The sequence below is a fragment of the Balaenoptera musculus genome, chromosome 17, assembly GCF_009873245.2.
Source record: "Balaenoptera musculus isolate JJ_BM4_2016_0621 chromosome 17, mBalMus1.pri.v3, whole genome shotgun sequence".
Taxonomy (NCBI): Eukaryota; Metazoa; Chordata; class Mammalia; order Artiodactyla; family Balaenopteridae; genus Balaenoptera; species Balaenoptera musculus.
The window spans coordinates 28624295-28637890 of record NC_045801.1 but is presented as its reverse complement, the minus strand read 5'-3'; the positions used below and the strand labels follow the sequence as shown (position 1 = coordinate 28637890).

At 39.2% G+C, this 13596-nt stretch overlaps 1 protein-coding gene across 1 annotated transcript in view; it reads left to right on the top strand.

Annotated features, from left to right (window-relative positions):
• Positions 1 to 951: 951 nt before the first annotated feature.
• TRHR (thyrotropin releasing hormone receptor) overlaps positions 952 to 13596 on the top strand; it is a 43165-nt gene continuing 30520 nt past the window's right edge. The window contains exons 1-2 of the mRNA XM_036830427.1: positions 952 to 1207; positions 1763 to 2636. Of these exons, the coding sequence (XP_036686322.1) occupies positions 1848 to 2636 (789 nt within the window). The 5' untranslated portion in view covers positions 952 to 1207; positions 1763 to 1847. The remainder of the gene's footprint in view (positions 1208 to 1762; positions 2637 to 13596) is intronic.

Sequence of the window (13596 nt, the reverse complement as noted above, 5' to 3'; positions counted from 1 at the left end):
AACCTGTTCACTATATAGGGCATTAAGTTAAGGACTGTTATTCGTTGTCAGTCTGAAATAAAAGTGGACAAACATTAACATTTGGTGTATTCAGTTGGTGCCTGGAGAAGAAAGACATACTTTCTGAGATTCCATTAAAAACTATAAAGATTTGCCCATGGGCTACTTCAGAGAAATAAAAATCAAGCCGAAGTACACTTTCCTAAAAAAGGTTGTTTATAAAGTTTTGTTTCAGAGGTGTGTTACCAGAGTGGCCCTGGTTTAGATTTCCACCTAGAAATAAATTGACACAAAACATTGCTGGGTGGTACATGTTGGTTGGCAGTCCAGAGGGTGGGTGAAGAGGGGAGAGGCGTCCAGAGCAGTTAGAGAGATCCTAGTAAGTGACGCAGAGCCAGAGTTGAAAAACAAAGTTCACAGATCATATGTAGGTTTAAATTGATGTTCTTAGCTCAAACAGGTTTTTAAAAAATAATCTTTATAAGCCTCAGAAGATTGCAGCTGAAATGATTTAAAATCCATTCATATGAGAGGAGGGAGTCAATTTCACTGGTTCACCAGAGAAATAGTCTAAGGGTTTCCATAGTAGGGAAAGAAGTTGATTTCAGCTCAGACACATATCTCAAGCTTCAAGGGCTGTGTCTGGACTGAGAAGGATTTGCCATCCCCAAGTCCTATCAAACAGGGAGCGTAAATATATTTCAGGGCTGCCTCAGGTACTGGAGTTTCTGTAGAACTTAGACTATAAACAACTATAAGACCAGCTGCTTCTGGACCCCTTGCTGGTGATTTCAGCCTTCCAGATTAGAACTGTATCATTAGCACATTTAAAAGTAAATCCTTCGAGGGGAGAAGATTATGAATCAGTGAGGACTGACTGGCATTTGCGAGTGAGCGTGTGTGTTTGCGCGTGTGTGGGAGGGGGGCGGGGGGAGACAGAGCGAGCGAGCATGTTCTCATTAGGGGACGATCTACGATTTGACAGGCTCGCTGCTGCGGCTCCTGCTGCTGCTTCTGCTGCGGCTGTATGGGCTGTCATCAGCTGCAAAGGCTGCAAGGGTTTAGAAGAACCGCAGTTCTGAAGACAGAGCACTGCTAAGTAGTCTCCCTGTCAAACAAAGTAGACGAGGTTTTCTGCAGCGTTGGAAACTCGCGCTTAATACTGCTTCATCTACCTGGAAAAGCAGGCAGCGCTACAGAGGAAAAGGTAAGAGAAGAAATTGTTCTCTGTTGGGTCTGCAGGGCAGAGGGCATGGGGAGAGGTAGGTTCAAAGGCTTGCTATTTTGTAGCAAAGGGATCTCACCCTTTGAGAGCAAAGGAGGCAGATGCTCATTTTCTGTCAAGCTTGATCATTGAGCCTCTTGGCTTTTTCCCCCTGCTATCTTTTTCTTCTCCATTGTACTTTTCCCAAGCATCTGAGAGATGTCTTTGTATTTATTTTTCAGGTAGCAGATATTGTTTCTTTTTTTTTTTTTTTTCCCCCATTGAGCACTCTTTCAAAACAAGGAGCATTTTCTGTGTCTCTTTTCTTGAGCATTTTTCTCCATTAAGAAAAAAACCGGTCCCTCTTATTGTAAGGTAGTCAAAACAGTTATTCCATCCTACAGTAGAGTTGCAACAAAAGGAGTTTTGGGGAGTACATAGGAGCCCTATTACTGCAGAAAAATGGGAGGTGAAAGGAGAGGAGAATTACCTGTAAGTGACGGTGACTTGATCAGAATTGGTGATGCTGTGAATGAACATGAACTTAACTCTTCACAGGGGGAGAGAACCACTGTGATAAAGGCAGGGCACTGGGAAGAAGATGTGCTGAGAAGTGTTTCAGAGAAAGCTCCAGCCACTAAAGATGGAAAACCAGACAGTAAGTGAACTGAACCAAACACAGCTTCAGCCTCGAGCCGTGGTAGCCCTAGAATACCAAGTGGTCACCATCTTCCTTGTGCTCATTATTTGTGGTCTGGGCATCGTGGGCAACATCATGGTAGTCCTGGTGGTCATGAGAACCAAGCACATGAGGACGCCCACAAACTGCTACCTGGTGAGTCTAGCAGTAGCTGATCTCATGGTCCTGGTGGCCGCAGGCCTCCCCAACATAACGGACAGTATCTATGGTTCCTGGGTTTATGGCTACGTTGGATGCCTCTGCATTACTTACCTCCAGTACTTGGGCATTAATGCATCCTCTTGTTCAATCACAGCATTTACCATTGAGAGGTACATAGCAATCTGTCACCCCATCAAAGCCCAGTTTCTCTGCACATTTTCCAGAGCCAAAAAGATCATCATCTTTGTCTGGGCTTTCACATCCATTTACTGTATGCTGTGGTTCTTCTTGCTGGATCTCAATATTAGCACCTATAAAGATGCTATTGTGGTGTCCTGTGGCTACAAGATCTCCAGGAATTACTACTCACCTATTTACCTAATGGACTTCGGTGTCTTTTATGTTGTTCCAATGATCCTGGCCACTGTCCTCTATGGATTCATAGCTAGGATCCTCTTCTTAAATCCCATTCCTTCAGATCCTAAAGAAAACTCTAAGACATGGAAAAATGACTCAACCCATCAGAACAAGAATTTGAATTCAAAGACCTCTAGTAGATATTTCAACAGCACAGTATCTTCAAGGAAGCAGGTAAGCAAATCTGAACCTCCAAGTCCACAGAGGAAATGTGGGAGAGAGTTCCCTGTGAGATGGGATCAACTTTGCCCTACTTAGCTAATGGTAAAACTAAAATACAATCATGCAAATGTTTCACAGTGTAAGCTTCTGCTTTACATATTAAATCCATCTCTAAAACAACTGAAGATCTAGAAATAGATGGGAAAATTTGGATAGCACATCAGCAGATACAAGTTCACGTGCTATTGGGATATAAGGAAATATAACAAAAACCCTAGAATTCCACCTTTAAAATGTTTGCGCCTCTCTGAGAAATGTTATCAAAATATTTAGACCATTTCTGGCTTCTATAGGGAGCAACTGGATATTTTTAAGAATTCTGTTGTCTGACAAATACTTGACAAGATAGTTTGAGAAAAGATGAATCAAAAGAATAATGAAACTGAGAGGGGTTACTGGACTTATATTTTTTTTTAGTCTTAGTGGAGAAAGATTCTATTACTTTCTCCTCCACCTCCCTACAAAGTGTCCCAGCATGTAGAAGTTCAAAATGCACTTTGCTCAGGAAGTGTTCTAATAAAAGGCTAACACCAAGCTCAATTTGTTACAAACAATTATTGAATTTTTTTTAAATGTCTGTTTTTCCTGCTAAGCATAACTAAAAATCCTTTTATGTTTCAGATCACCTGAATGCTCAGGTGGTTACAGTTGAATAATGGTTTTATATGAGTTAAACAAATGGTTAACTTTGTTTCAGTAGATATGGTTAATAAGACAATACAGGAATAAAATACTTTTATATCCTATGCACATTTACCTATAGTTACACAATTGTTCTAAGTTATCTATGAACTTGGCATTCAGGTCCTTTTCCTTCTTTGTTAAACAGAAAAAAAATAGATGGTAAACATCCTCAGAGCTGAAAAGAAAAACTTGAAATCAACAATATTGGCTCTATGAAATGGGTTGAATTTTCTTTCTTTTTTTTTAAATCCTGCAGGAATATAGTTCTTCCTATGTGCATAGATAGAAACTGAGTGTACTTTTTAAAGTAAGCACGTGAATCATCCACACTATCACTTCCTAAACTCTGGATCAGCTGAAATATGAAGAATTGTAACTGGACATTGGGCACATAGTGAAATAAGTTACTAATAAATGTAGGTGTTTTAGACATGCATGAAATGAATAATGAACTGTCACTAGAAAGAAATATATACAACATTTTAAATGATACCATGATACTTGATTTATATAACATTTATTATTAAAGATGCCCAGGTGATAAAAAGACTTGAGCAACTGGGGAAGAGTTGAGCAACTATTGCCAGCTCTTAGATTTCTATTGCTTTGGGTCTAGCAGTACTACCTAATACAAGGCATATTTACTGGGCCTTGCATTGGGCATCTATTACCCAAAACTTGATTATGGGTAACTTAGAGAGATCTGTTGGCCATCTGCCAAGACAAACATTAAGAGAGTAAAGAATACAATAAGACAGTAAAGAATATGTACATCTCAGTTAGAGACTAAACATAGGGTAATGTCTGTAGCAAAGAAGGTCAGGGAGTAGATTCATTCATTAGGCTCTAATTTAGATCCTTGTTTCAAATTCTAAAAAATTGTTTGTCTGGTCTAATATCTTCCCTTTCAATTATAGTCATTAGCACCTATCAGCATTAATAATGTGCTTTAAATTGCTAATTGTGTTACATGTTCACACTCTTATTTCAAAGCTGTTACAAATAGGCTGCCCTTACAGAGGCTGAGTGGTAAGAGAAAAAGCCAAATATTTGACTCCAAATACCCTGGGCTTTAAAATGCCAGGGCTCTAATCAAGCTTGGATGTATGGCCTTGGGTAAGCAGAACTCTCTGAGCCTCAGTTTCCTCATCTTTAAGGATAAGGATAAATAACAACCAGGGTTGGTGTGAGGGTTTAATGAAATACCTTATGAAAAACACCTAACATAGAGTGTTGGTTCATCTGAATGTTTAATTAGTCTCATTCTGAGTTTTTTTAATATGTTGGCAACTGTAAGGGAAATATTATTCTTTAAAATATGCATTCACCATTTAAACAAAGATCATTTGTTGAGCAGGTGTGTATATGATATAGCAACTTCTCCAAGGAACTTTTTTTTTTTTTTTTAATTTATTTTTTTTGGCTGTGTTGGGTCTTCGTTTCTGTGTGAGGGCTTTCTCTAGTTGCGGCAAGCGGGAGCCACTCTTCATCGCGGTGCGCGGGCCTCTCGCTATCGCGGCCTCTCTTGTTGCGGAGCACAGGCTCCAGACGCGCAGGCTCAGTAGTTGTGGCTCACGGGCCTAGTTGCTCCGCGGCATGTGGGATCTTCCCAGACCAGGGCTCGAACCCGTGTCCCCTGCATTGGCAGGCAGACTCTCAACCACTGCGCCACCCGGGAAGCCCCTCCAAGGAACTTTTTAATAATTAGGGCCTTTGGAATTGTATTCAGAGCATTTGGGGTTGTCACAATAACATCCCTGTCACTTAGCATCAGGAGCCTGGGATGCCAAATGACCTGAAATGTGCTAGACAGCCCTGCACAATGAAGTGCCCTGTTACAAATGTCAATAATACCCTCCTTGAGAAACAAGGGATGCCATATAAATCAATAGAAGTGTATTGAAGTAATATGTCGTGTAATTCAGTCTTGATTATAGATAGGAGAGTTCAGAGAAAAGAAAGGAAATTATGGGGCTAGAGGGATCAGAGAAGCCTTCATGGAAGAGGTGGCATTTGAGAAGGCTCTGGAAGGATGATAATTTGGAAAGTAAAAGTCAAGAGGGACAGCACTTTACACAGAAAGGACATGGCTGGGATGAGAATGGGATGGATGTGGAGACGGCGTCAGGAGGGGGACTTTTATAGTATGTAGTGATTTGGTTGACTAAAATGAAGTCTTTGGGGAACAGCAAAAAGTAAGATTGGATTGATGTGTGTGTGAGAGAGAGAGAGAGAGAGAAGGAGAATGAGGGAAAGGGCTGTGGAGGATCCCAACTATCAGGCAGAGCAAGGAGTTTGAACTTAGTGGAGGGACAGTGAAGAAAGTGAGTGATGAGCAGGCAGCAGCAATGAGGAAAGTGACGTTTGGGGACAATAAATCTGACAGCTGTGGACCAGGCAGGGTTGGAGGCTGAGAGACTTGTGGCAGAGGGACCACTTTGGAAGTTGTTGGTAGTAATTCAGGCATGAAGTAGCACGACTCTCTCTCAGGAGAATGTAAAGTAAGGTGTGAACCAGAGAGAGCTTTCAAAGAAAGAGAGGGTGAGATGTGAACATATCAGATACAAAGGATGAAGAGGGAACAATTCAATGTGGCTTCAGGGTTCCGAGTCTGGAAGAACAGTAGTGCCCCCAGTGAATGGAATGAGAGCCATGAAGGGGAGTCAGTTTTGTCCAAAATCAGTGACCCTTTGATCTGGCTCTTCCTCTTCTGAAACGGTTCTTTTCTTAAATCTTCCAAAGGTTGTAACTCCACCTCCTATAACCCAAGAACTTTTATTCTAATATTTTCTCTGCATGTTTTTTCTTTCAGGCAATTTTAATTTACATTTTAATAAATATTCTGTCTGGACCATGTGTTTCTAACCAAGTAATGAAAGTCAAATGTGCATAGGCTAAAAGAACTACGTTTTAAGAAGAAATAAAAGAGTATTTATATGTAAGGGACAAGTGTGGGGTTTTTGTTCGTTCATTTGTTTGCTTTTAACTTATATCCCCTATGCAGAAAATTCAGACCAGAATCTTTTTTCTTCCTATTATTCAGATTCAATTATGTTTTAGGAAACCAACTAAATATTTGGTAAATTCAATGAAACAAATTACTCAGAATAATGGCTTGGAATTGTGTAGACAAAAGAATTATCTGATTGACTAAATCTTTTGCTTTACAATTGGCTGTAATGATAATGGAGACATGGTTTAAATGATCACATTTTTCCCATTTCAGCTCTATCTACACACTACCAAAAGATCTCTCTCCGTTCAGTCAGTTCAGGTGTTCAGCATTGTGTAGATAAAATATCTTTATCATTGACTGTATTTCAAAGGAATTGATTGGATCTTTCAGTATTTTGGAGACGCAGAAATATCTTGGTAAAGGACTACACTATGGATAAACACATTCAATTCAAATATTTTATTTCCACAGGATACAGGGGTAGGCAGAATATTTTCTAGATCAGGCTACCAGTTTCATTTTCAGTTGAGTCACACTAACCTACTTTTTTGTTTGTTTGTTACAGTATAACTGGTGGGAAACTGCAACATAGTCCAAGTAGAAACTCTAAAAGTTTATGGCAAAACTTTCATTATGGATTTTGTTTGGCTGAAAAAGCCTTTGAAATGCCAAACAGTCTTTGTTTACATAAATTTCTTAAAAGCCTTCTACCTTCCTAGAGGAATGTTGGTAGCCCAAGAGACAAAAGCAGCTTTCCTTTTAAAACAATATATGCCTTTTATTTGTTGCTGTTATTGCTGCTGATGACAGAAAAGCAGTCGTGTATTATGGAAAACACAGAAAACTAGGAATAAGAAAAAAGGCATCCTTTACCCCATCTCTCAAAAACCACAATTTATTAGCATTTAGTCATATTTTTTTTCATGTTTTCACTTGATCTTTTTTATATCATTATAGTCAATATACAAATATATAATTTTATATGCTGTTTTTACACAAAATGTGAAATTAATATTCTTAAGAACAGCACAGAGTAAAAGAAAATGGATAAGATTATGAGTCAGTTTTTCTCAGCCGCAGTTTTCTCATTAATAAAATGATACTAACAATTCCTCATGGAGTTACTCAAATCAGATCAGATGCAGCAGACTAAATTCGTGGGGTTTTTTGGTTTTTTTTTGTCTCTCCTCCCTCCTGTACCATCAGCTACCCTTCCATCAGTCCTTTACTTCTCAGTGACTTCCATTCCCCTAGGCAGCCTCCTGACTCTGACTCTGACTCTTGAGTAATCCGAGTAGGTTGTGCTCATGGAAAATGAAGAATTCAGATAAAGAAAGGGCTTAAATGTGTCTTTTCTCTTCTCCCCCTGCCTCCCTCCAACTCCTGCCTCAAGTGTTACCTACTTTTTAAAGAAGAAATTTTGAACAAGGAAAGACACTTAAGAAACAAAGGAAAGCAGGCATAATGGTGGCAGTAGGGCTGACATTTGGAAACATAAAGTCCCTTAAGTCGTGTGGGTAGCTTAATCAACGATTAACCTTAAAAGGCATATTGGGACTTCCCTGGCAGTCCAGTGGTTAAGAATCTATGCTTCCACTGCAGGGGCACGGGTTCGATCCCTGGTCGGGAAACTAAGATCCCACATGCCGCGGGTGCGGCAAAAAACAACAAAAAAAGGTGTATTCATGATACTAAACTCTCCAGCATTAGGCCTAAATCAGAGGTTCCTCAAGTTTACTGGGACTGTTTTTGTACTGTTTTCACAGATCCACCTTTCATTTTTAATTGTTTTATTTGTTCCATTTTTCTGGGTTCAACTACATCCTTAATAGTATAAAGATCTCTTAGATGGGAAAAAAGTGCAATTTTTGTAACTTAGCACACAGTTATCTAAGTGTGCAATCTTATTTTATTATTAAAGAAAAGTTTTCCATTTTCCAATTCACATCCTATATAAGGAAAAACTACATATGCCATAAATTGCCTCAGTGAAAGTGCCCTGCAGTTACATGTTTTGTGTCCTTTGGTTAGATGAACGCACATTGTGTATTCCCAATTTTATGCTTGCAGCTTTGAGACATAATTTCACCAGTAAAGAAATATAAATTTTCCTGTATGCCTACAAAAAGGAAAAACCTGCACTCGTACAGAATTCTTGATTTTACCACACACCAAAAAACACCTTAAATTCAGCTAACCTTGAAAATGACAAAGTATATTTCTTTACATAGCCTCTTGTGAATTCTTCAAACTGCAGATATTCCAAGTTCCAGACAGATTAAGTCTGGGCTGTAACCATGTTCTTAGTCTCCTTTACTTTTTTTATGAGTTGGGGGAAGGGTGAAAGGTATAAAGCTAGAGCTAGATCAACATCAAGCTGATTTTTGCAGTAGGTCACTTTATTTTCACTATCCTCCTCAACTTAATGGAACATTCACTCACAGCCCTAAAAGCACCTAGCGCTCTCCTAGGTGGGGGGGACCACTGGGATATAGAAAGACACACTCTTCATCTTCAAGGAGCTCACTATTGGCCATGTACACAAATAATCCTGAGCAGACCATTATGTTCTACAATAGAGGACGAAGCCTCCATGAGGGGAAAAGCAAAATGGCGGAGAATGGAGGAAAGCTCTATGGAGAACATGGCATTGATCTGGGCCTGTAAAGATGGGCGGAATGTCTAAAAGCAGCAATAAGGAGACAGAGAGAAAAGGAAGAAAGTTCAACAGAAAGGGAGGAGTAGATAGGGGAGGACTGGGCACGTTCAAGGAGAGAATAGTCTAGTATCACTGAAGTGGGGCAATGAAAGTGAACTGTCTACTGAGGGAAGCCTGAACCAGATTGTGGTCCTGCTATATCTAACTCCCATCTCTCCTCCCCAGCCCTGACCTTTGTCACTCTACCTACTTACACCCACACCCATGATTACAACTCCCAACTATGAGAGTCTAGTACACAGCTCTAGCAAAGACATCTCCTGACCCCTACGCCTAATTGAGTTTTGGACATCATGTAATTACATCAAATCCAATATGTCTAAAACGAAATCCTTTTTTTTTTTCCTTTGTAAACCCCTACCTCTTTTTTTCTTTCCTATTTTAGGTTCCCAAGCCACAAATCTAGGAGTCCTTCTAAGTTCTTTTCTGTCCTATATACTCACCCCAAATCCAAATAGTAGTCAAGTGCTAGTGATTCTAGCTGATAACTCATTATTTGACCTACTCCGTCACACTACCATTGTTCTAGTTCACCATTTCTCACCTGCTCTATTTCAGGACACACCTCACCAAGCCTCTCTGACTCCCATTCCACTGTCCCCCCAAATCATTCTGCACATTTCTCACTAGGGGGTTTCTCTAACAAAGAAATATGTTATTAAAATGCTTTAAAGTTCCCAGAGGCCTAGAGTTTAAACATCTTAGCATAACAAGTAAGATCCTGGGTCCTTTATATGATTTTAGCTTCATCACTTATGGCTTTCCTAACTCAGACTTTATGCTCCAGTGATACTGAATTATTTGTAGTTCTCTGAACATGCTATGTTCTCTCAGCCAGAATATCTTTCATCTGGCAAACTCTCAATTATCATCCAAGTCTCAGATCAAATGGTGCCCCCCATGCATCCCATCAAGCCTTCCCTGAATGTCTCAGGCAGATCTATGTAACTGAATGCCTAGCTATAACCATGTGTGTTAGGTATTCTACCTATGTTTCCACAATACATTGCATATACTTCTGGTTTAGTAATTCTTATGTATCATAATTGTTACCTGTTGGTCTTCTCATTGCCACTAACATCCATAAGAGTAGGGCCCATATCCCCAGTGCCCTCAGCACTGAATTTGGCATGTCACAGGCTCCCAAAAGAGTTTATAGATAGTCATGTGTTGCAGCCAAAGAATACAGACTTTGCAATACAGCAGGTGGCTAGCATTTCTTCCCAAATCTATGTTCAGTGACATCACACTAGTTGCTTAAAATTGGTCATGGTTGGAGTACTAACACTGCAGAAATCAGCAAATATGACATTTCAGGGCCCCTCCCTTTTTTTGTGGAGAGCCGATTGTTAAATACTGATCAGTACACTTCTCTGTGTGTGTGTGTGTGTGTATCATACATAATAAATGAAAGTGTAAAAGAGTACATACATGTATACTTTGGAGCTAAGTCAATTCCAACACTCTATTTTGCTCCCTAAAAAATTATTGTTTATTTATTCCATATCCTTCACTGATTTTAATTAAAATTTATTGTCTTTTATTGAATGTCTTTTGAATTCCAAAACAGAAAAACTAGCAACCATCTAGTAGGATAGTGAGTTTGTTACTAGATAAGACTTTTGAGCAAGATTTCCCCCTTCCAGACAGAACAGACTGACTTAGAAACATGGCAGACTCAAATCATAATTTACTTTTTATACAGAATCCTGTTGGCTTTCCAAAGAGCCTTTCAAATATCCTCCCCAATGAGAGAGCTACATTGGACCGAATGCACAGAAATGCAGAGGGATGGCAACTTACGGAAGGAAACAGTGTGAGCAGAAGTATTAAGATGAGAATAAATCTATCCGAGTGCTCCTAGGTGGCTAATTTTCCTAAAACAATTTGCACACATCATCTTCTTTCAAAATGAAATATCCCCAATCTCCTCTGACTGGCTTTCAAAGCCCTCTAAAATCTGACCTTTTCATCATTTTTCTGGCTTTGTTCATCCATTGTTTCTTTAATTTAATAAACAATTATTGAGCACCAATTTCATGTCAGGCATTACTCCAGGAAACTAATAATAATCACTGTCTTATGGAACTTTCTGTAAAATACAAAAGATCACCATTCAAAACAGTTGGGGTAGTATTTTTGTTTTTTTCAGATATATACCCAGGAGTGGAATTGCTGGGTCATATGGTAGCTCTATTTTTAGTTTTTTGAGAAACCTCCATACTGTTTTCCACTGTGGCTGCAGCAACTTACATTCCCACCAGCAGTGCACAAGGGTCTCCTTTTCTCTACATCCTGACCAACATTTGTTATTTGTGGTCTTTCTGATGATAGCCGTTCTGACAGGTGTGAAAAAACAAAAACACTAATTTGAAAAGATACATGCACCTCAATGTTCATAGCAGCATTGTTTACAATTGTCAAGATATGGAAGCAACCTAAGCATCCATCAACAGTTGAATGGATAAAGAAGATATGGTACACATATACAATGGAATATTACTCAGCCATAAAAAAAGAATGAAATCTTGCAATTTGCAGCAACATGGATGGTCTTGGAGGGTATTATGCTAAGTGATATAAGTCAGACAGAGAAAGATAATTACTGTATGATATCAGTTATATGTGGAATCTAAAAAGTAAAACAAATTAGTGAATATAACAAAAAAGAAATAGACTCACAGATATAGAGAAAAATCTAGTGGTTACCAGTGGGGGGGAGGAAAAGGGAGTGGGGAAAGTTAGGGTTAGGGGATTAAGAGGTACAAACTATTATGTATAAAATAATCTACAAAGATATATTGTACAGCACAGGGAATATAGACAATATTTTATAATAACTATAAATAGAGTATAACCTTTAAAAATTGTGAATCACTATATTGTACACCTGTAACTTATATAACATTGTACATCAACTATAATTTTTTTAAAGTTAAAAAAAAAGTTGGAAAATACAAAGTTAGGCTGTACAGTGTGCAGAAGAGGCAACAAGGAATGAGTGAACACCATACATAAGGCTGGAGAGCAGGCCCTCAACAGAGAAGAGTCACTTCACTTTAGAAAAACGAGTAGGCGTTCGCCAGGCCAACATGAAACCAGCAGAATTTACGTGGCCAAGCAGAGCCCAGTGTAAGACCTTGGAAGTCCCTGTGTGCCACTGAAAGCAACTAAATCTGGTTCTAAGGCACCAGGGAACCACTGAAGGACTCTAATAAGGGCAGTGGCAAACTGGATTTGACTTTTGGGAACTTCACTCATAAAATTTTACAATGAAGCCAGCCCATAAACAGGGAAACAGAAATGATGAGGCTTTTGCAATCCGAGCAAAAAGCAAAGAAGACTTGAATTAGGGCGTAACAGTAGAGAAGTCTAGGAAGGATATACAAGAGTTAAATGAGTGGGATTTAACTACTAATTTGGCAAATGAAAAAGAGAGAAGTTCCTAAAGTGAGTCCCAGATTCTCAACCGGAGTGACTAGACGGGCAGTGGTGGTAGCAAGCATGGAGCAGAATACAAGAGGAAGAACAGTCGTAACTGTATTTACTCCTTCCTCATAGACGCGGGTATGTCTCGCCAGATTCTCCCATGTATAATAAGCTCATTTGATTTTGCAACCTTGCTCATGTAATTTTTCCCACCTGTAAAGCCCTCCCCACTCTTGATACCTCCCACCTCTCTGAAAAGCTCAAGTTCCCAGCTCAGGCTGCAGTCAGAGCCAGGGGTCCCGTACATTGGACATCTACCTGAAGGCAGAGTCTAGCATGAGCTCTAGAGTCAGAAAAATGTGAGTTCAATTCTACTTCCTATCTCTGTAACTTTGGATATGTTATTTTACTTCTTGATACTTGTTTGTTCAAATGTAACATGGGATACTAATGATACCCACTCATAGGGTTGCTGTGAAGAAATGTTTAGTACATAGTAAGCATTTAAAAATGTTTATTTACTATATTTAAATTATATGCTATAGTTAAAATATTATTTACCCCGCCTTATTCATGAAATAGCAAAAAATACAGACTGGTAATTCCCCAAAACGACAAAGTTTAGAGGTTATAATAGAGGTTGATCTTCCAGGCTGATCTAACAGTATATTTCATAAGATCAAATTAATATTTCTTGAGCTCTGCTATGTGCCCAGAGAGAAATACATTAAGCACATTAAGTTTATATGAACTAAATATATCTTCACAACAATCCTGAGAAGTAGGAACTAACTGTAGAAGAGAATTTGGAGGCAAATGAATGCAAAGTGACCTGCTGGTTGTAGCAAAGCCAGGATTTTGACCCAGCACACCTGCTCCATTTCAACCGTAGGGCAAGAGAAAATCAAATAAAGGTGAGACTGGTGAGGGCTAAAGTAAGTTTCCTGGAGTTGGATGTTTGGGCCGGGGTAAAGAGACTGAGAGGAAAGAGGTCGTTCCAGATAAAGGAGGGAGATGGGAAGGATATGACAGTATTATCAACAGGATAAAAAAGCCCAGAATTTTAAAAAGCATTTTCTGTCTGAGGAATAGTAATGAGATTAGTCAGATGTGGGCCAAAAGTT